We start from the raw sequence: 23,651 nt of genomic DNA, 5'->3' as shown, positions 1-23,651 counted from the left end.
GGAGAAACTGGAGGCATTAATGAGATGTTGAGGTGGTTATGCATGATGAAGGGAGCTGAGAGGAGCCAGAGCAAACTCTGAAGCGGTCAGCAAGATGTGCGAGGGAGCTCTGGGTAAGAATGAGGGTCTCTAATCTTCATCCAGACTGCTGCTGTTTGCCCTGCATCTATTCTCCTCTCTTTTCAGGCATGAGCTCCCCATCTCCTGTCCACCTCTCTACCACAATCGACAGGACCCGCAGTCACCACCTAACACTGCACCTAATCGATCCCCCGTCCTCAGGGACAGCCACTATTCCTGTGGTGCTGGAGGAAAAGGGGAATCAGGAGAAGAGGGCACAGGCTCAGCCCATTCCTGCTGCCGAGACATCAAAGTTCATGTCACAATGCAATTCTCCCTCCCTGACAGCAGCAGTGCTGTAGAGAGGCAGCAGGGATAACTAGCTTAATAAATTGTACCGTATTTTATTTAGAGCTGACCTTGGGTTTCCCGCCAAGGGGGGGCAAACAAAGGGCTTGCAGTCAAAACCCTCAAGGTACCATAGCAGTTCCTTGGCTAGGAAGTTCTCCTTGCCCAGTACTTGTTTAACTTAAACCCTAACAGGCTCATTTTCTAAATTAAAATTTAAGCAGAGCTTGGCAGGTGGATAACATGAGATTAATAGAAGCCTTTCACTCAAAGTTAGACATAACAGATTATGCATACAAATCCAATTCCAATTTTTCCTACATTTTAAAAACAAACTTAATTCTTTGTCAAGATGAGAAAGCATATGAACTTCCACAAATAATGAAAATCTGAGATGAAGATGTATAAAGTTTACTGCAGCCACAGCCTAGAAAGAGTAAGAGGAGAACTAAATACAAGGGTAGTACATGCTTGGTTTTTCTGAAATGCCTGGTGAATGCTGCAAGTTCCACACATTCAGTTAAGAAGTAATTTTTTTAAAAAATAACAAAATAGCTAAGCAAGCATAGGAACATGTGGAAACCTCTAGCAAAGTTGTGTCCAAGAAAACAAATACCAATTACATTGTATTATTGGATTTGCATTACTACAGGGACAAGTCACAGAACCCATTGGAGGGGATCCTTCAGCAGCAATTGCTGAAGTAGGAGAAATCAGCATAAGAACAGCTTTATTAGCTCTTTGAGCTTTGTTTTCCAACATATTTTAATACTAATGAGCACCACATATATTGTAGACAGCTGACTAAATAAAAAAAAGCCATCAAGATTATCTATTCTCGCTAGTCCTTGGGTATAAGGCAGTCTAACGTAAACCAGAGGAGATAAGTATCATGAACTTATGAAAAATGCCATTACAGCATGCTAGAAGCAAAACAGCCATGTGAAATGAGAGGAACAGAACTCAATATAGCGTGCAATGACTGTAAGCTTCAGTGCCCACATACTAAGCTTTCTGTACTGTAATGGTCTGATACATTCATTTTGACCCAGAGACCAGAGATAAATTGTCTTAGCAATACAAACAAACAGCTAAGCAATTAGGGCAAAGTTTTTGGAGAACATAGTGATAACATCTAAAAGCATTGTTGGGTGATGGGGAAAAACAGCCCTGGAGATAGGGGGTTTAATCTGAGGTAAAAGAAAGAGTATAATTGCTTCTCCAAATTACAGTGCACTAAAAAAAAGCAGCAGACAAGCAACTGGCACTTGTATTTGTCTGGCATCTATTTCAGTGTATCCAACCTGAAAAGTAACTTTCATTGTCCCATTTAGAGTTAATCAAGTTTTGCCTATAAAAAGAAAGATTTTGCATGTGCAGCTGTGAAAGCGTCAGCTGAAAAATCCATGAGGAACCACCAGGTTTTAAAGAATTTCTATCACTGAAATTTCCTTAGAGTAACTTATTAAAATAAAGTTTCCAAGCACAGAGGTTAACGCAGTAGTCAAATGACCAAAGCAACAATTTTATCTATCAAGCTTTTACGTATCAGCCCTGTTGAGAGGGTCAAACACAGATGCACATTAGCTGCAATGCAGAACATTGGCTGCAACAATGTCTGTTACCTCCCAGGCACAGAAATAGAGGTAACTCGTATTTAAGCTAAATTGTGTGTTGATTTAGCAATGAGCATTTGGTTACTGCTTTAAAACTTTGCACAAAATGTTATCTACATAAAAAACAAAGTATTATATACATTCAGAAATGAGTGAAATATCAGGCCTAGAATACATTTCTTCAATTTTGATAGGGTTACCCAAGAAAATAGTCTTAAGCAGATGTAGTGTAATCTCTCAAATTAATACTAATTTTGTTGTTGTGAACACTCTTGTACAGAGTAAGCTAGTTTTATTAGATGGAGATGCCTGCTCATTGCAAAATAGCTAAGTTTGATTTTAGCAGAAAAAATTGCAATAAGGAGGAGATAATTGTGCATTGTACTTTTACTGCAGCTGAATGACCAGCAGTCTCACAGTGTTCACCTAAGGAACAAAATTGGTATTGTTTTTAAGTGCATAATGAAATGAAGATGTATACAGTAATTTTTTTACTAAAGAGCTTATTTTTCCTTGTAAGATTTTTCTTTGAAATATATTTTAAAAAAATCAGTACGACATTCTGAAAGATTCATAATTCAATTATTTATGAAAGCGATGTTTTTGGAACTGTCATAAATGATCCATTGTCTTATCTCCATCCCATATAACAGAAGCAGCTTCAATAATTCAGCCATGTCATCTGAACTCCAATGTAATTTAATGCATTGAAAGTAGGCTTATATCTTGCTCCATTGTGTACTATGTTGTAGTATACAAATGTTTGTAAAAGCCACCTGAATGAAATGAACAATTATTTAGATTTCAATAAGGAAAAGCACTTGACTAGTAATTCCAGAATAAGATTGCACAGAGATTAGCAAATAAGGCAAGACTGCAACACCCCTTGGTAAACATTAAATTAACAATTAAAAACACAGAAAAAAATCTTCATTCTTTTATCTTAGGGTAAGTGGACAGTCTACCTGCTTTCTGGGAAGAAATAAATTAGAAATGCCAATTTTTTTTTTTTGGTTCAAACTCCACTGTGAAACATCATAACTAAATTATGTCATTTTAAATTATGATTGATATATTATTTTACAAGTTATTTTGAAAGTTTTAAAATAGATTTTCATAATATTGTTAATTATGAAATACCAGAGAAATCACCCATAAATAGCATTTCCTAACTACACCACTGTTCTCCACGCTGTAATAAAATTTTCTTTCCTATCTCTTTTGTTCCTCTAATCCATTCATCACAACCTATCAATTAACAACACTGAGTTCACTTAACTTTCACTGCCAGTTTCTGCATTTTTCTCTGCTTGATACTGCCCCAGAAATAATGTCTGTAGGAGGAACAGCCAACACCACTTCCTAAGAAAGTAGGCTATAGAGATTAAAAGTCCCTTTTGCAACTAGAAGGCAGGATTCTGGCTTGCAAGGATGTGCTGTCAGCACAATACTCAGGATAGCAGTATAACGCTCAGATATTATTGAAGTAAAATTTATACCCCCGCCTTGAAGAGAATGGTAGTTTTTTATCCCAGCTCTCCCTTCACTGCCATAACTTGAACTCCTAGGAAAACAAATGGTGTCTTCAAGCTTTTCTCCACTCTTCAACCCCCCTACCCTAATTGCTTATACACTCCCCAGCAGCAGGGATGGGCGTTAGATTTGATAGGTGGGCTGCCTTACTTTCTGTCACAGGAGCAGCCCAGGGCAGCAACTGCAGAAGGAAAGAGGAAGGACAACTGGTATATACAGTTTCTGAAGTATTTTTTCTGTTGAATGCTGCCAATACAAAACACACGCTATGATGTGGCTTGCGGACAGAGCTAGAGCGAATCAGAAATGACCTATGTATTTTAGTTGCAGACACCAAGTCCTATCACTGTGCTTTTCCTTTCCCTCAATATACTTTACACAAATGGACACAATGAGCGCAATGAAGTGCCTGTTACTAGAATAGGTACACGCATGATTCAGATACATTAAATTTAGTCTCACAAAAAACATTAAAAGAAAATGACTGATCATTTATTTCTACCTATGCCATGGAAAGGGACGAAGACACACTTTTCTGTGCATTGCAATCGTCATGTTTTTCACCAATTTTTTTTCCTTTCAGAAAAACAAGTACCATGCTTGGCACTTCATTTTGTGTAAAAACGAGACTGAAGTGATCCGATAAGAAGGGTTCTACTGTCATCTTCAGCAAAGAACATACTTTAATGTTACATCTTTCAAACTTTCATCACAGATGCATATAAATGCAGTTATCAATATTGTCAAGTGTCATGGAGCTCGATGGGAACAATGGTATGCATTGTAATATGAATCTTTAACTGAAAATCTCAACAAATTATAAAGTCCAAACAAAGCCTTTATAAAATGATTCCTCCCTTTACTAATTTCATCTTCACACATACAGACAAAACGTGCCAATGCTGAAGACTAGGAATGCAGTCTAGCGCTCTGCACCCTTTTCAATAACAAATGAAAGAGTTGCCTTATTTCCATTCTCTAACTTGCTACTGAGAAAAATAATAATTTCTGAGTAAAACAAAGCCACAAATGGGAGTTTTTTTACTTTGATCTGAAAACAGACATTCTTTGTAAACTACTTCTTATACAAGACAGATATTTGCAGCCATACATTCCAGAGTCATCTCACTCCTTCGTGAAAAATTCTATCCTTACTCTAAAATTCTCTGAAATTATTAGAAAACTCATTAAGAAAAATTTAATGATATGAAGTGTCATGTTTTTGTAGAAGCTTCTGTTTCCAAAACAACCTTTTATTTCAGACTTTTCCATCAGATCTGAACCATTTGTTGCATGGCTTACATGATATATGCGCTTAGTTATATTTCGACAACCTTCAGTGGATTGTTACAATAGTCTGTTTTCCAGAAAAGAAAGTGTAACCACAATACCAAGTTGAGCATTCGGGGGTTGGTTAAGCTTCTCATTAAACTGATGTTCAAGTACATATAGCATTTTTCCTTAGTGTGGCAACTTGCCAGTTTAACGTTGGGGAAGTTCAGATGCTTATAAATTAAGTTTATAAGTAAGTTTGTTGAAATGACAAATCAGATTTTGAAAACTGAAACGGGAGTTTCCGTCTCTCATTGCGTTATAGTGCAGTGCCCTCCACTGGCCAAATGTCCCCACTTAAAAATAACAGAGCAAAAATCCTCTGAAAAAGTTCAGACTAAAACCAAAAAACAACCTCTCGAAAAAACCTCAGAAGCAGCGTCAAATTCTTAGAAAAGGTTACTACATAACGGCACCAATTCATACGAATGCCAGCCTTGCTTTCACATTACATGGTAATAAAATTCTTTGTGTGCTGAAATAAATCCTGAAGCAGCCTTTTTAAAAAGTTTGAAATTAAAGGTGACAATACAAAAATAGGTGGTACTAAAAAGTGTAACTTAACACAAGGCCTTATAATGGCAAAAAGCATACAACCCGATTAGCCCTTACTACTGTCTGTTGAGTTTTCACTATTTTACCTTTTTCCGTTCATAAATTACAGACCCTCATCTAAATTTCTCTTTGAAGCAATTAATAATGCTTCTGAGTGCAATGGACAGAACTAGTTGCATCAGTACTACCTATATTAGATGTACCTGAAAGTGAGGATTAATGAGTGTCAAGAGCCAACAGCACAATGAGAAAGCTGGAAACAAGATATATATATATATATATGAACACCCTCCCTTCACGTTACTGTGGGTTGCCCACTTCCTACTTTTTTATCTCTCCCTCTCACTTCATTTTTATGTTTGTTTCAAATATATGGATGAAATGTAAACACAGTGATGGTAGGCAAACTGTAACACCTTCGGCAATATTCTGTACTCTGACCAGCCTTGCTGCTGTTATTTGGCCAACCCACTCGTCTTGGGTGGCGTTACCTCTTATCATACCATTCCCTTCACTAGTTGGTTGATGGCCAGTATTGCTTCACAACTTCCTCCAACACCTATATTAGCTCAGTGACAATATGGGCATATTTACATGATACATCAAGTGCCTGATCATGCTTTCAAAAATTAAGAACAACAGTATTTTAAAATAATCCATGAACATGTGCAAAAGGACAACAGGTGGTACAACAGATCTAGCTGATGATTAGGGACCCTAGGGACACTATCTTGGTAATAAAACCATTATTAGTGAGCTTTCAGTAGATTCAATTATCCCCCACAAGATCACTATCTTATTACTAGATCTAATGATACTCAACGTGATAGATTTGCTGGTGATAAGGCGAACTGTTTCTTTAGTAAGACTAAAAGCAATAAGCTATAGGAGGAAGTTATGATAAAAATACAAAGATAAATAGTGTTTTCAGAGACAGACCAAAACCACAGAAAAATTGAAAATATGCTTTTTGTTAAGAGTTGCACGCTACACTGTTGGATTTTTCAAGCAGAGCCGAAGAAGGACGCAAAAATATTAAGTCCCTGACAAAACCTTCACTGACATCTACAGATGGAGGGAACAACTGGAGACTGAAATAAAGCTGAAAGATGGATTTAACATCCCTTTTTGCAAGTGCTGACCAATAACTTAAAGAGGGGCATACAGCACCATTTTATTTGAGCACACCTAATGTAAGCTTAAAGACCTAGCATAAGTTTTACAGTTTGTTCCATTTAATTTGTATAAAATTTCTGTCTTAGTGGGCAGTGGAGAAAACTAGTCATATTTTGTGTCTGCCAATCCTATGATTAACTACTTCCACTAGAAAAAAAGAAAACCCAACACTGTTCCTAAACTTGTTTTTAAGGAGAAAAGCTAGATGCCAAGACTAATCATAAAGCATCTTCCTTTGACTAGAGTAGCATGGATTACTAACAATGGTGGGATTTTCCACTCCAGTGAACAGCAGTGCTACAAGTGTGTGTGTCGTGTCCCCCCCCCCCCCCCAATCTCCGTAGACCCCAGTTCTGGTGAAGTGGGGAGCAGCTTTGGTGCTCTGTTCTTCCAGGAAGCCTGGAGGGAGCACAAACACCAACAGACAAGAATAACTTCTTTGCCTCATTAAGCCTCAACCCTCACAGAAGGTTCTGTTCCTCATTGAAGATTAATTTGTGATACTCCTTTTGTATCAGGATTCACCAACGATGACACAGAGCAAGGCATTCAATCATCTTCACCCTCTGAGGCTCAGTTTCCCCCGTTAGAAGGAAGTACTACATTGTAGGTCTTGAGGATTTGCAGCCATTGCTTTAGCTCAGATCTGTCTTTTCACCCCTCCTCAAGGTTCTTATATAGCTTATGGAAATCAGCTATTTCTTGTTTTGTTTTTTTTTTAAAGCAGATTTTCCCACTTCCTTTGATTGTGCAATAACCACATACTAATGCTGGGTTGTTCTGCTAATCATTTTGCAGACAAGATCTCCCTCATACAATCTTGTTTTTCATACTACGAGATTGAAAGAAAAAAATTGGAGGTGGGAACTGTGGATATCTTGTTGCTTCTACATTCAGATCTCTAGGCTTCTATTACACCATTTTAAGACCTCGCACTGAAATAGTGAGCCATTTTCACAGCCATGTTACACATAGATTAATACATAGGAATGTAGAAGTACACAAATGCTTTCTAAACTTTTGCATAGAATCGTTTTAGCCAGAATTGTATTAAACCCCAGTTCCTTAACATGATTTGACTCTGTTGTGGACAGGGCCTCAGAAAGAAGAGCAACTGTTGGTCTCGCTCTCAACCCATGAAAAGTAATTAAGGCCCCACTTTCCCGTGGGGAACAGGTGTAGCTATCACTTCCCTGGCAGCCTGTTCCAGCTGAAGAGTTATTACTACAGCTGTTCAGCTGACGGCAATTACCACTGACGATGGTCATTGTATGTGGATCTCACCTTCTAAAGGTTTCCTCCCAAGAGAGCTGACGTGATGACTGCTGAACTGCAGCATTACACTGCTTTCTGCTAAGAGACCAACTGACATTTACCTTTACGTGACCTTAGTGAGCTACAAAACGCAAACTCAACCACAGTTGCTTAACCATGCTGACATATAGACTTCCTAACTTTTGCTTTTCCTTACAATGTAAAAAGCTTTAAACACCACAGCTTTAAACCACAGAACTCTGAAAAACAAAAACAGGATGTCTGCCTCTAAAGCTGGTGCTATGTGTATTTTTCCTGAGACTGTGCTATCTGGGACCAGGTTGGTGTAATCTTTCAATATAGTCTATTGGCCAAATTCTCTCTTTCCTGCTGGAAGGTTAACTCCGGTGTGTATGACAAAATATTTTCATGGCCAAGGGTTGTTGTCATCATCACAATCTGCATAACAATAGGACCAGGTGGAGATTAAAAATAAATTAAGGCTTAAAGTTATGTTCAGTGGTCTCCTTTACTCTTGCAAAGCTCCAGTGCAGCCAGGAAGAATCCAGAAAGATACAAACACCATTTGCACAATTCAACATAGGAACAATGCTATTGTTTCTTCTTCTCACTCAAGAGTGGGTTTTGATACTGCAAGATTATGTTAGTGCAGGTCTACAGGACTTGTAGTTGAATAGACTATTTCAAGTTGGAAGGGACCTACAATGATCATCTAGTCCAACTGCCTGACTGCTTCAGGGCTGACCAAAAGTTAAAGCACGTTGTTAAGGGCATTGTCCAAATGCCTCTTAGACACTGACAGGCTTGGGGCATTGACCACCTCTCCAGGAAGCCCGTTCCAGTGTCTGACCACCCTCTCAGTAAAGAAATGCTTCCTGATGTCCAAGTCTAAACCTCCCCTGGTGCAGCTTTGAACCATTCCCACTCATCCTATCACTGGATCCCAGGGAGAAGAGCTCAGCACCTCCCTCTCCACGTCCCCTCCTCAGGAAGCTGTAGGGAGCCATGAGGTCACCCCTCAGCCTCCTTTTCTCCAAACTAGACAAGCCCAAAGTCATTAGCCACCCCTCACAGGACATGCCTTCCAGCCCTTTCACCAGCTTTGTTGCCCTCCTCTGGATGCATTCAAGGACCTTCACATCCTTGCTTGTCAAATCAAGCCACATACCCATCACCAAAGGGTGTGTCACTTCACACAGCTAAAGCACAACTATAATTTCTGGTTTGAACCAGCTGTTGGCAGTGGCTGGCCATAAATGGTTGGACTAGGAAGAAGGATCAAAACCCCACTAAGGTTTGTCCCCTCTCTCATTCTGATGTGTATTTCTCCTCCTTTCTTTCTTTTGTCACTTACCAAATTCATACACACTTTGAGAGGTTTCATTTGCGTTTTTGTAGCTTACTGACACGGTTCAAGAATTAGTAAGCTTACAGCTTACTCATTTTACAGATCTCAATTGCATCAGCTCTTTTCCTCAAAGACCTTGTGATACACATGATAGGCTGCATCAGACAGATAAAACAGTCCTACCAACAACAAATAGGAGACAAAACTTAAAAAAAAAAAAGGCAGAAATCACAGCCTGCCACTTGCTCAATCAGTGCCATTTGGAGTAATCTCTTGTCTCTTTCATTAGTAAACAATCTGTTAGAGATACAGGAATTTGCCATATATTGTTTTTACAAGCAGACCTAATTCTATACCAGGTCCTCTCTCCTTCTGTCAGAACACGTGTGCACAGAGTAGGAAATTAGGTATAGGGGCTTCAAGACATAACATCATGGAGAAAGAAGTGACACTATGCATTATGTCAAATCAAGTTGGATGATGGATCCATCTTCAAATTGTTTGATTTTACATCTTCCACCAAAAAAAAGAATAAAAATCATGTGATATAAGGAAAGTGCTAAGGTTAGCAAGAAAGAGCAAAGCAATAAAAATGAACTTTCTAGCTCTAGAAGTAATATTCTCAAGATTTAGGCCTTCCCTAATATATAACTTAATTTATATAGTTATCAATATATGTAGAAGACTAACCCTAAGGACTAAGCAAATTTTCTGTAATGAGACAAATGTAATCACTAGAGTTTTTTCTAGGTTTCAATGCACAGACAAAACATTATTTTGCAGTCTCTCTATGCACTGATGGAATCATCTGCCGATTGCTCAGCAGAGAATTTGAAAAATTGGGTTGGTAAATACATCAGGCAATAAGGTAGTCTAAGCATTTATTGTTAAAAGCAGAACTACTCATCAACTGATTGAAATTTATATATTTATTTCATCTGTCAGCTTTGATTAATTTCTAACATCATCGTTCTTTGGACACCTCAGAAGCAGCCAGTATAAAACAACATCACTCCACTCAGGTCAGCAACCACATGAGATTTTTACCCCTGAGAGCCTGGGCCAGAGATATTCAGAAAGAACTTGAGACAAACACAGAATTATATATTGAATATGATGCTTTTGTTCCCTAGCTAAGCAGGTTGCATTTTTCCACATTTTTGCCCAGATCACTGGAAACAAACATCATCCCAACTACCTAAAGGATCCAAAGCAGCTATTTTTTCTGCAGAAATGTATCTTAAGCTCAGTTTGCAAGCTTGCTATTTGATTTGTTTTTATTGACACCTTCCCCCTTGTAGCAGGACAGCATACCTTCTCTAAGCTTGCATGGATCACTACCATCAAAAATCCAAAAGTGAACATATTAACCACTGAAACCTGGGCAGTGCTGCAACCCACTGAACTGGTTTGCTTTCACTTAAGACACATTCTTAAATGGTATCATCACCAGTTTCCAACCAGCCTGATAGGTTTTGCTGAGCACCCACTTTAGTTACTGTGAAACTAATGCACATGTGCAGATTGATGCAACAGATGTTTGTCCAAGGTAGCATGGCTCAAGGGTAAGAACTCTACTCTCCTGGTACAATATCTGCCTTCCCACACAATGAAGGGAGTTTTGAAGAGAGTATGGCCAAAAGTAAAGGTTACTGTCACCAGAGAACATCTCTCCTATCATCTGTCTAGCAGACAGGATTTCAGAAGAATCTACTGTTCACATTACAGGGGAAAAAAAACCTAAAACACTACAGCTGTAGACCTGACATTTCATGTTTAATAATCAACATAGCAGCTTATGAAGTTCAAAAAATGACCAGTTACTGGCTTTGGAATAAAGGTATACCATGAGATTGACTTTGTAACTCATAATGCTTGTTGAAAGCAAGGAAAACTTTGCCTTTTGGCAGCTTGACCAAGTCAAGCTTGACTTCACAAAGAAGTGCTCCATGTGAAACTGTCATCATCACAGCATACTATCATTAACTGTTACACGAAAGCCACGTTTTCACTTACTTTGCAAACTGAGAAGGTACATTGCATGTATATACACCTTTGGCTGAATTCTACTCTTGGAGAATTTTTGTCTAACTCATTGATTGCATTGTGACTCTAGGATGAAGAATTGTCACACTAGTTATCAAATGCATGCTATTCCAAAATGAGATAAAATCACTTTCCATTACATAGTTCACTCTGGAGTGGGGGGCTGGGGGGGGGGATGTGGGGATAAAATCTAACTGGTACATAATTTCAGAGCATGAAAAAACATCTATGTGAACAATCAGAATAACTGTTTATTCTAGCCAGGTGAAAGAAACAGAATAGAAATGGAACTTTTAACAGAAAAAAAAACTTTTTTCCCATCACAGATTCCAAGGCACACTAGACTAGGAAATACACTACTAAGTGCAAAGCAAAAGCCATGCTGTTTTGGAAAGCTCACACACCAAAGCAAGTATAGCACACATGAAGACTTACCTGCTTACATTTCTGCTAAAAGACAAGACAAATAATCACACTAAGTATATCTAATATTCACGTAGAAGACAAGCATATCAGGCAAATACAGCCTTAATACCTTACTGTTTGCATTAGAAATGGAAGTTTAAAACCAAGATCCATAAATACATCATGTTCTGTGCTTGTGCTTGTCCAATGAAGTTCACAATTTGAATAACGAGATACTGCATTTCTACTCAAAAATCAGGACAACTCTTAAATAGATGCATCCTACTAAGTAGAATTATATGCATATAAAATGAGATTATAAGTTATAAAGGTGAAAACTGATGTGCTTGACTTTAAAAGCATAAAAATACATAAAATAGTGGTTTGGCTTTGTTTTTACACAGTACCTTTATAACTTTATATTACACCTGTAACTTTTGACCTTGTGTTTTCTGTACATTTGAAGTTCATTACAAATATTCAGAAGCTAAAATTTATACTTACATCATATATAATGGGTCTTAGAATTTAATAATCATTAATTTAGCCATATTTACTTGCAAGATCATTCAGTTTATATGCACCTGACATCCACATCAAGAATTAATGAATTGATAATATATGAAACCATGTAGCATATTACTTCAAATACTCTCCATATTTTAATTTTTTTTCATTTGTATATTTGGATACCATTCTACTATTCCTTTTCTTACTTTCTGCACAAGAGAGAAATGCATTTAAACTCTAATATGAGCTAGAAACACAGGTGTAGTTTGCAAGGTGCACTATACAGAATTAACATCCAATACCACCATTTTTCATGCACTAAATAGCAGAAATAAGATTAGAACTTTCTTTCCAAATGCAAAATCCTGCGCTTGCACCATGCCGATTTAAAAAAAAATACCAATTTGAATGGAAAAAAATTATAATTCTCCAATTTGAAAGAAGGTCCAAAGTATAACATGTTGGAAAAATACAAGCACCAGAGTATCTTGTATTAAAGCGTAGTATGTTACTATAGATTTAGTAGGCACATAATCTATACGAGTCACCTAGACAGAAAGTAACCATATGATGTGAAAGAAAACATCTTAAGAGCAATCACACTATAGATTGGAATCACATTGCTTTCAAATTCATCCTGGACACTGTTGTCTATATTTTTCTCTACCTGAAGGCAAGCAACAGCTTTTGTTGTTCTTTTCAATCTCAGATATTTAACAAAGGTTTTTTCCAACAACAATTCCATATTTTCTCTTGCAAGCGTGAACTCAAGCAAGTTTTTCACCAACATTAACATAACATCCAAATGATTACTTAGACCTTCATGAGATTGTGCCAGCTGTACCGTACCTTTAGGCCATATATCACTGCTAACTCAAGAGTTCTATTCACCAGCATTGTTTGTATCAGTTTCTGCACGTAAGATAAAGCCTTAGTATGATACCTGGATGCTCTGGTCCATCCAGGCCTGGCTGTATGCTTTAATGCTCTGCTTCACATTTGAAATTTACTCCAGAATCCCCATCCCCAATGCTGGAATTGTACATTATAAGACAAAAGCATGAGGGTTACTCAAGATCCTGTCAAAACAGAATATGGGGGTGTCCTGCATGAAGTTACTATTATGCTTATTTCAAGAAATAAACATTGGCCAAACCAAATACAAGCAACATGAAAGATCATTTAACAGTTGCAGTGAACTAACTGATAATGGGGATTTTCTGTCCTGGTCAATCTAGACACCTTCAGCATCTCCTTCATAATTTTACTTTCATGTTTTTGGAACATCATTTCTTTACAAGTGTCCCTACTTTATCAAAATATTATACATAGTGTAGCCTTTCTATTTTCAGGCTGTATCAATGACTTTCATTTATGTTTCCAATCAATTCATACATTTTTCATATTATGAGTGCTTTGGAGCTCAAACTGTTCCAGAATTCTACAAAGTATAAACCTACCTGTAAAACTCAATCTCAGGAACTGCTTCAGCTGCCTTAAAAAGTAAAACAACCAAGACACCAAGACTGCAAACCACCCATCACAGAGCAATGCTTCTCTTTCCGAGTGACTGACTACCATTAAACTTAAAGCTAAACTTGCATTTTGTAGAAATGTTCACATATAGCTACATAAGATCAAACTCATAATCGCTTCAAGTGCAGCCAGACAAAGAATAATACTTTTATTCTGTGACAAGTCTTCCCCACCATTAATGAGCATTTATTTTATCAATTAAAAAATTGTTGTTCCACTTACTGTGCCACATCAGATACAGCTGGCAGTGGCAACTCTTCTGATACAAGATCAATGTCATCAGTGAAGCTGTTGGCCCGTGACATTTCTTGGGTATTCCCTTCTAAATGTCTTTTCACTGCAAAAATAATTCAAAGAAGTCATAACACATTAGGGAGACAACATATATAAGCTCTTTCCCTAGCTTAAGATACTGTGCAGTAGATTAAAGAAATGGTTCTAATATGAGACATGGCTTGCTTTTTTGTCAGAATCGGTGAAGTTGATGCTTATAATGTACACCACACAAAAATATATATTTGCATATACATAGTTCAAATACACAGGAACCTCTTACAAGAAAGGCTTGTCTTCTTGAGGACTGTCTCCCTGTAAGTAGAAATTCACCATACCCACAATTTCAATGTGGCCATGATGATAGAAACAATCTGACTTTCACTTCTTCATTCAATACTATTTGATACGTATACTTTAATTTCTCTAAAACCCTTCTTTAAAATTTTATTGCTATTATCATATAAACAGCACTTTTGTTTCAAGTATTCTATTTGGTCATTATATTCACCAGTGTTCAAAAATTCTCCCGCGGACCAGGGAGGAGCCTCAGGTGTTTGAATGCAGTGAGCTCAGTGGGGTAACCATGATGGATACAAAGCTGTACTGTAGCTCAGCTTATGTTCCAAGCACAAGCAAGCTACAGATTTCATTACAGATTGGGAAGACGTATGATGGCCAACAAATGATGGATTTCACTCACAGACTGCAAAAACCAGAGAAGTGCAGCTAGCCCTGTAACTGATGAAAACTGATGTTTTGAAAAGCTCTAGCCTCAATACGCATTTCCATCAGGTATAGGGCTGACTTCTTCCGCTGTAAATGTGAAGTATACATGTACCTGCCCTTCTGAGTTCAGCTACATCAATACTCATAAACAATTTCTTCTTTAGGGTCTTTTCAATATCTTTTCCTGTATTTATTTTGTTCAAAAGCTATGAAGTACATCTAGCTTAAATTGCTGTGATCTGAAATAGCAATTTTTTTCATCACTATTAGTGATCCTAACAATTTTAAGGAAGCTCCGTATGTATTTTAATTCTGATCATTCTTGAAAGCTTGGCACATACAGTTATGAGCTGGCAGCATCTAATTTGGAAGAGGCATAGGACGACACATACGAATTCAAGGGAGGAAAAAAAAAGATAAATGTTTGCAGGGGGAAAATCACTGAAATTACGTGTCAGACAAAACAAGCAAAAGACTAAGTAGTGTCACTTACATATGCTGTGATGGGTAAGAAGAAAACAAACAATCCACATGACAAATGAGAAATCTTGCCTCCTAGAAAACTAAATTGTTGAAGCTTCAAGTTAATTCTACAGCACCACTTTGGCTGGACTACATTCAAGCTAAATACTAAAAAGCCTACGACATCAGAGCTTACTATTGGAATAGCCATAGCATAAATATCAAGGAGTGAAAATGAAGTCTATGGAATATAATTATAAAATGGCATAACTAAACACTGCTAAAGGACATAAAATTGTAAAGCTATTTTATTTACATCTGCTGCGTTTAATCACAATTAAACTACATTTCCAGGGGAGAAATCAAATCTTCCTGGCACTGGGAATGTGAATTTGTGCTCTTCCAGCACTACTGAAACACTTTGGTTGCTCCAAAGCTTATTATGAGAGCTTTATTTTGTGAGACCTGCCAGTTCTGCACTTGCTCTGGTAAGACATTTTTTCTTTAAAAGAAGTATGCAGCCTTATTTCTGGACAAAGTCTTGAAATACATAGATCCAATATTTGAGGTATTGCTTTGGGAAGCAGACACAGATTTAGGAATAGACTCCTTCAATCTCTAAAGAAGTAACATCACACACCATCACATCTGCAAAATTAAACTGGGGGAGTTTTTGCTTCAACTTCCTTTAGGTTTTCCTCATACAAACCTAGCAGAATTTGAGAGTCAGCCAAAGGTAGAGTTAAGTCACTGTGCCTACGTAAGGCATAATCAAATTAAAAGGAAAACATTGTATTGCTATCAATTCCTACCACACAATGGACTGCTGAAATAGCAAGAGAAAGACCTAATTCATAGGGGTTTGCCTCCTTTATAGCACAGGATAGATACTAAAATTATTGCAATGCATTTGTCATAAGAAGTAGGATTATATTTTACTTCTGTCATTTTAAAGGTTTGGTCCATATTACCTTATCAAACTTATCTCTGTCTCATCACACTGCTGTTTGCAATCTGCATCCACGGGTTCATAAAAAACCCACAAACCCCTAATCGTTTACATTTGGCTTGCTAATTCCTTTTCTGAGAAGGAACTACTACAACGGCTCTTTGCTCCCTAACACGACAGTTATGAGAAAAGAGGGACAACAGTAGCATGCCAGTTCAGAAACCTTCACTTTCTCGGTATTCCCACCCGCAGGCACTGTGCTGAGCTCTGCAGAGCAGCTCTGCTCTCACTGCAGGCTGCGCCTGGAACTCCTGCTTCTCTGACCATTGACCTTCTGCAGAGACATGTAGAATATAATCCTGGGTTTAATGGCCTCAACCTGTGCTTGGTTACCTACACAAGCATGGCAAGCTTCTGTTCCCTCTTTAGATAGGGTAAAAGCATGCAAATTTTCTGTTTGGTGAAGACTTTGCTATGGTTATCTGTGACAGTCTCATCCCACAAGTAGTACGCATACATTTCATTCCTACAAGCATTTCGAAAAAGACAATGATGTGATTATGTACTTTATACAAACAGGAGTTCTGTAACATATACTCCATAGTTCATTTTATTAGTTGAAGATGAGCACTTAGCTCCAGACTAGCAAGGAGGGGATGCAAAGAAATATGAAGAGGGAAAGCAAAGAGAAACCATCCTTTCCTTTCCACGTGCTACTACTCACAATATGAAGAAGCTGTACCTATTCAGTTATAAAACGTATAATATTTCTGAGCATGAACAGTTGGAAGCAGCAAGTTGAAAATATAAAATAATATCTACCACAGTACAAGAAATACCAGTGAATGCCACAGACCTAGGAATCCATGAAACAGAACAGCTCGTTAAATGAAACAGCAAAAGGAAAACTAAGTTTCATATACCTCTGTTTTTTCCTTCAGCATCAATTTCTAAAACGGTGAGAACATATAATAAACACATCAAAATGTAACCCAGAGATATTTTTGTAATGCTACTTAGCTTTATCTAACCTTAGATGCCTTATCTATATTACACTAACTTCTGTCTTCATAGTATGGGGAAAAAAATGAACTCCCAATTTACAACTGCAGTAGAAAATACAATTGCGCATGGTTCCCATTACCATGGTCATCCTCAAACAGGCAACGCCTACCAATACCAGGACAAAATAACCAGGAAGATTTTGCACTATTCTCTTCTCAGATAAAGAAGCTGAAAAAAAGAAAAAGCAGGTCTCTTCTATTGCAAATAATTCCAACTTACTGGTTTTATTAGGAGGTTTTTTTCATATTCATCAAAAAAACCCAAACACAAATTTAAAGATAATTCATACCATCCCCACACAGTCTACTTTACAAAAGTTTGCAGAGAATTGCAGTGGCTGCTTACGTTATATTGAAGGGTACCCACAGTGTTACCCCTAGGAATACAAACACCTAAGAACTTGAATGAAAGGAAATATTTGGCAAATTAAACTGGGAAAACACAGGCACATGGATAGAAACAGATGGTAAATTTCAGACAGCATAACATAAAACAGTTCCTGTTGCATGAATATTTATTCATCAAATTGTTAAGTAATAGATTGTGTGAAGATAACGCCAAGTACCTGGTGACAGGGGAAAGCTCACAGAGCAGGTGGATAAAGACGACCAGGAAAGGTGTAGAGCCACATGCAAAAACACAGGGGTGGAGAAAGGCCAGATGGGACATCAAAGATAAGCTAAATCAGTGTTCAAAGCAGTAAAAAGATGAACATACAGAGAATGCTGATGAGGATAAGGTCTCCTCTACTAGGTGAAAGTAAGGGTAGGGGCTTTTCTGTTCTTCTGGGAGTTTTGCTTGTTTGGTTGGCTGTTTTTAAAACAGAACATTATAAAAAAAACAGGCTTAAGAGACCAAAAGTAAATTCCAATCTATTACTTCAGTACCACTGTCTTTTAACCACTTTCAAATCAGAATTTGTTACAACACACTCTCTCATAACACCAGGCTCCGCAACTCAATGTAACAAATGTCTATGAAGTAAACATATGATTTATTTAATTTTATATGTAAGGGTGCACCTTGACAGAAAAATCCATGGGATGACTATGCTTCCTTTATCCACAGGGAGGAACTACCTGTGAGATCACAGCATCATTTCTTGTCTTCTTTCTTGCAGCAGGAACTCATATCACCTCACTGCTCGAAACACAGTATTTCTAAAGCTGTAATAGAGAGGCAGACTGGTTTGGGGCACAGACCGAGACATTTCCAAATCCTTACTTTCCTCAGAAAAAAAAAAAAAAAAAAAAAAGGAAATTTAACGGCTTATGAAAACCAAGGTGCCTGTAAGTGTCTGACACCTGACCACCAGCCTGCCTTTAAAAACTTCTTCAACTTGCTACTATTATCCACCTCAGCAGCCAAATGATAGTCAAGCTCATCAGTCATGTTGGAAGAATACGGCAAAACATATCATTAGCATAGACTGGAAGACTTCTTTTATAAAAGTTATATTATGAGAACTTTTCTTCCTTATTATTGCGGAACTAAAGTGTCAGAAACGTACCCAGTACTAGTTTAAATAAGAAAGAGCTATTTTCATTTTATTTTTCTGTAAAAACTAAATCTGAACATGTGAAGCTGGGATTTTAAATCCTTACTGGGTACTCAAATGTAAGCCATCTGCAAATGCCAAATACTCAGATTGTCCCATACACAACTCTAAGAGCTACAAGTGCTCAGTGCAGTTAAAAAAGCCAAGCCACTTTATGTACCTAATTTTAGGCATCTAAATTTATTGCCATTAGAGACATGGCTGATACTGCAATTCTTGTACATTCTCTCTAAATTTCATTTTGCTCCCAGAAGACCTGCAGAATCAGACCAAAATGAATTAAACAGTAGTTTGCTAGCAGAACAGAAATAAAATAACATCTGAAAAAGTGAATTGAGAAATAAGAATAAATTTGTATTTGCTGTAAACATATTGCTAAGTATATGCAAAAAGTGCCATGCACTATTGCTGCTGTACTTGGTTACATGTTCGGCCGCAAGTGTTTTAGATAAACTTCAACATCTGGTTTCCTGTGTATCTGATTTGAAACAATCAGCACTCAAAATGCACTAATGCTGACTTTATTTGTTGTACATTCTTTTGCTTAGATAAGCCTGCAGGCCAAATTACATGCTGACTTACACCCCATCACTCATTACATGTCTAATGGGACAGCACAGAGATGTAAATGAATACCAACACATAATTCAAAATCACAAAGGCATGTAGTACTGGAAAACATGCAGAGAGAAAACAATGAAACATACTTCTGAATGCATATGAAGATACTGATACCTACCCAACTGCCTGAACATCCTTGTAAGACCTAGCAAACAAGAACGATGCAACAGATCCACAAAAACAACCCACCAAAAATTTTCTACAGCATCATAAATATAGGTCTACTTAAGAAAAAGTATATTCAGGAAAAAAACAACTTCTTTTCTTTAAATGACACATATTGGCTTAAAATATTTAGCTGACTAATTTGTATGAAATGACTTGCAGAGTGAGCAAACGTCCATACCACTGAACCTGTGTAATGTTTGGCATTAACTGACAAGCAGGTTTGTTGATAGATTCAGAAAAGTGGTCAGGGCCCAATTGCACCAAGAGTTGTAAGTACCTCCTCATACACAGATACGACCTGTCAGAAGAGAATCGGAGATTAATGGAGCATAGTAGAGAAGCATGCAGTGTTGGTGCCGCTCGCTATCTGTTCAGATAGCAAGCTATGATTTCCATCATGCTCAGTTCAGTCCCTTTCAAAACCATTAAGTTAAGACAGGATTTTCCTTGGCCAATTTCATCTGAGAAAATTAATTATTTTTAAATGGCTATTGATTGTGCTGTGGTAAAAGCATTAATGAAAACATGGAGCTAAGTGACAAAGAGCTACTAATCTAGCTATTTCAACTTTTGCATGTCTGGTTGTATTATGCCTAGGATTGTTTTTCAGTTTTCCTCATGGGAATGACCCACAACAGAAAGCTAGAGGAAGCTGTTTTCAGTTCCTTGTCAGAATGGCAAGCTAAAATTTGTTCCCCAAAAATGTCAGATGTGATTTTTTTTTTTTTTTAAACAGTGTTAAATGCAGCTAGCTGTGAGTGAGTTGTAGTCATTCTGCTATCATCATTTAGTCATACTGCATGTTGGACAATAATATTAATATTTACTACATGGCTAGGTCTGTGGTCCCACTGCCTGGATGCTTCCCTCTGACCTCCTGCCTTTCACAGAAAAAAGGAGGACATACAACTCTGCCAGCCAGATACCTTTTTTCCACGCGTATGCGTAACATGCCCTTAGAGCCTCTGCTTGTTACAACAAAGTTTACCTCTATGAGCTTTTGTCCTCCATATTACTGAGCCAAACAGACTAGAAGACCCCAAAGACAAGGAAACCAGAGAAACAGTTGGCCTATAACTGAACCCTAGAGAGGCTTCTCATTCTCAACCTCAGTCATCCATAGAAATCTCCCATCTCTTACGATACAGGGTCTATACATGTGTGTCTCAGGTAGCTAGCCCTTCCCAGATTTCTATGTGGATATAGAAGTGAACATTGACTTCTTTGTTTTACCATTTCTTCTCTCTTGGGCTCTGTTTCTGAAAAAAAGTAGTGCCTTTTTCTTCCTCATGAAAGCTATTTCTCCTAAACACACAAAAAAGCAGGCTTCCAAACTCAGTCAAATGTATGTGGTTGATATGGATGGTAATAAGGGGTAAGGTCTGACAAAGAGGTTGGAAAACAGATTTTCCTGGTTCATTGGGGAAGAGGAGTATTCAGAGAAACCCACAGAGTGAACTGCACAGCAGATACAGTTCAGCTATTAAGTTGTGTCACATGGCAGTAGCAGGAGGATTGTGACAGCAGGAAAAATACAGTAAGTGACATCAATAGGAAAAAGAACATTTGTCCAAAACAAAGCACCTACCTACCTACCTTACCTAAAGACTTCCCAGCCTTTGAGGTTACCTTTCTTCAAGTGAGGAGAGCAGGTACCTCATTCTCCTTAAACATTTCCTAGCAAAAATCTGTCTTTGAACATATTTTAACATGTTTATGTTGCCAACTCAACTTCATGCTCAACAAGAAATCCCAACAGATCCTTCCTCTCCTGTTTCTCTTTCTTTGCAGGTTTATTAGCTTAATACTACATAGTCTTGCATTAAACATTTCAATAACTGGGCAAATCTGCAGTCACAGCTTTCTGCAGAGTAGCTCCAGTTCTGCTGCAGTAGTTTACGTTTGCCATTAACACTTTCTGCCTGAAACAGCACAGAATAAGTTGCTGACATCTATTTTCAGCAGTGAGCTACTTTTCCTGCATATATTAGGCCCAAATGCTGCCACAACTGGTCCAGGAGGAATATGAACTGGACACCTTTGGGAAAGCATATAACAAAACAAGTTCTACTCAAACGATGTCAAGAAAACAATGTTTCTCAATATTCTACAGCAAAGTATTCTGACTCATTTAAACTTCAAAAAGTATCTCCTTTTTCTCTTAACTGAAGCCTCATTCTGATTCTTTTGTTTATCTGACAGAATCCGTAAGCCCACAGATAGTTTGAACACATTTTCCGAGTTGGAAATACCATCTACACCTTGTGAATATGTTCAAAGACCACCTCTCCAAGACTAAATCCAAGCCACCAATGCTAATGCATTTGACTTTTTAAGGCTAGCAATACTTGACTGCTAGTTCAGTTACTCTGAAGAACAAAACATCCAGTAAGAACAGTCAAGAAAAATAAGACAAAAATAGCTTTGAAAGTGATCATTTGCCACTGCTTGCCTTTTTTTTTTTTTTTTTTTCTTTAAAGGACAAGAAGAACTTGACCTTAAAATGAAACAAGTAATAGCCAGTGAAATGTAATTTGGCAGCTTGTTAGCTCTGCAGGGAGAGCTCTTAACACATACAAACTCTTAGAATTACACATAGGGAATGTATCATGTAATATAAATATATAGAGTTACTTTCCATTATGGGATTCAGAACTGCCATTATAGTAAAAATGTTTATTTTAAAAAGGAAGTACAGTTTTAGTGTGGCTATTAAAGAAAATAAACCAGTCTGAAAACATTTTTATTTTTCATGACTGTTAATGGTCAAAGCATACAAATTGCAGTGACAGTAAAATTAGAAACATCTTCCGAATTGTTGTCAATGTTTTGACTCACAAGAACACAAAACCTAATTATTGTAATTACAGTGAAATATGCCACAATTCTTTGCTGGTCTAATGCAGTTCTTTGCATCACACAATTGAATCCTTGTAGAACAATTTCCCGTTGACTAGGAGTTAATCATGAATTCAAGACATACATTGTTACCAATCTGCTTATTCCGTACTGACCAGAAAAATGCTGTAAATTAAAGTAAGTCTTAATACTAGAGGAAATAATTGCCATATTTATCCTAAAACCTAAAAAGCAAGTTCAGCAAAATGATCTGTAACTATTGACTGCACTAAATCAAAACTATTCCTACCTAAGGACTAGTTTCATTGGAGTGTTCCCTTCTTATTTCAAACACGTTTGCTCTGAATACTTACTTGCTAAATGTTGAACGTGAAGGTTTTTTAGGTAGGGCAGTAATTTAAGTAAAAGTCTAAGTTACAAATACTAAAAAAGGAATTCAAAATAACCATTGTTGTGTGTACTCAATACTATAAAAATTTTGACTGACAGATCTTCAGATCATGGAATTTGAACTGTAACATCTTGTAAGCACAAAACCCCCTCATAATTAGTTATCTTCCTAGAAATGCTGCAAACCAACTGATTGCATTTTACTTAAAATTAAATTAATGTGGTCTTCAACTATATACTTCAGAGCTCAATCAGTATGTACATTCATTAGTAATGCTACATTCCCACTTCCTCATATTGCTTATTCAGAATCTCCATTAGGAAATATTTAGAATATTAAGTTCCTCTTAAATTTATTTTTATTACAAAGAAGTTGCTGAGCTTTTGCTGCTACAAATAAAACATGACTTTAATCCAATTTTTTGAGACTCAATTATTAGCTTTAGAAGACCCAGTGTAGTTACTATTCTACACTCCCAATAGCAACCAAAAAGTTTACATGACAAGGGAACAATGATGTTTATAACTGAGCTACAACTCTAAGTTGACACATGCCCTCAGTCAGAGGCCTAAATTCTTTTTTTAATGATGACATTGTGGAAACACATTTGAATGTGTCCTATAGTGCTTGAGGCTTAGGGTAACCTTGATTCTCCTCTAGCAGCAGGCCACGATTTTGCTTGAAAAATCATGGTGACAGCAAGAACCACACTGACAGATATAGTGAGACACACAGCTCTACCGTATGTCTCATCTTTCCCTCCACCGAAGGACCTGCATGCAAGAGGGTGAACAAGCTCGCTCGAGCACACCTTGCGCTTCTCCATTTGACTGACC

General features: G+C 37.4%; 1 protein-coding gene across 1 annotated transcript in view; it reads right to left on the bottom strand.

Annotated features, from left to right (window-relative positions):
* The window catches only part of LOC115352798 (potassium voltage-gated channel subfamily KQT member 1-like), a 506,833-nt gene that overhangs the window by 395,413 nt on the left and 87,769 nt on the right, over nt 1-23,651 (bottom strand). Inside the window, exon 11 of the mRNA XM_030041436.1 lies at nt 13,963-14,077. Within this exon, the coding sequence (XP_029897296.1) occupies nt 13,963-14,077 (115 nt within the window). The remainder of the gene's footprint in view (nt 1-13,962; nt 14,078-23,651) is intronic.

Source organism: Aquila chrysaetos, chromosome 17 (genome assembly GCF_900496995.4).
Source record: "Aquila chrysaetos chrysaetos chromosome 17, bAquChr1.4, whole genome shotgun sequence".
NCBI lineage: Eukaryota > Metazoa > Chordata > Aves > Accipitriformes > Accipitridae > Aquila > Aquila chrysaetos.
Note: the sequence above shows the minus strand (reverse complement) of the source record. Positions and strands in the feature narration are given on the sequence as shown.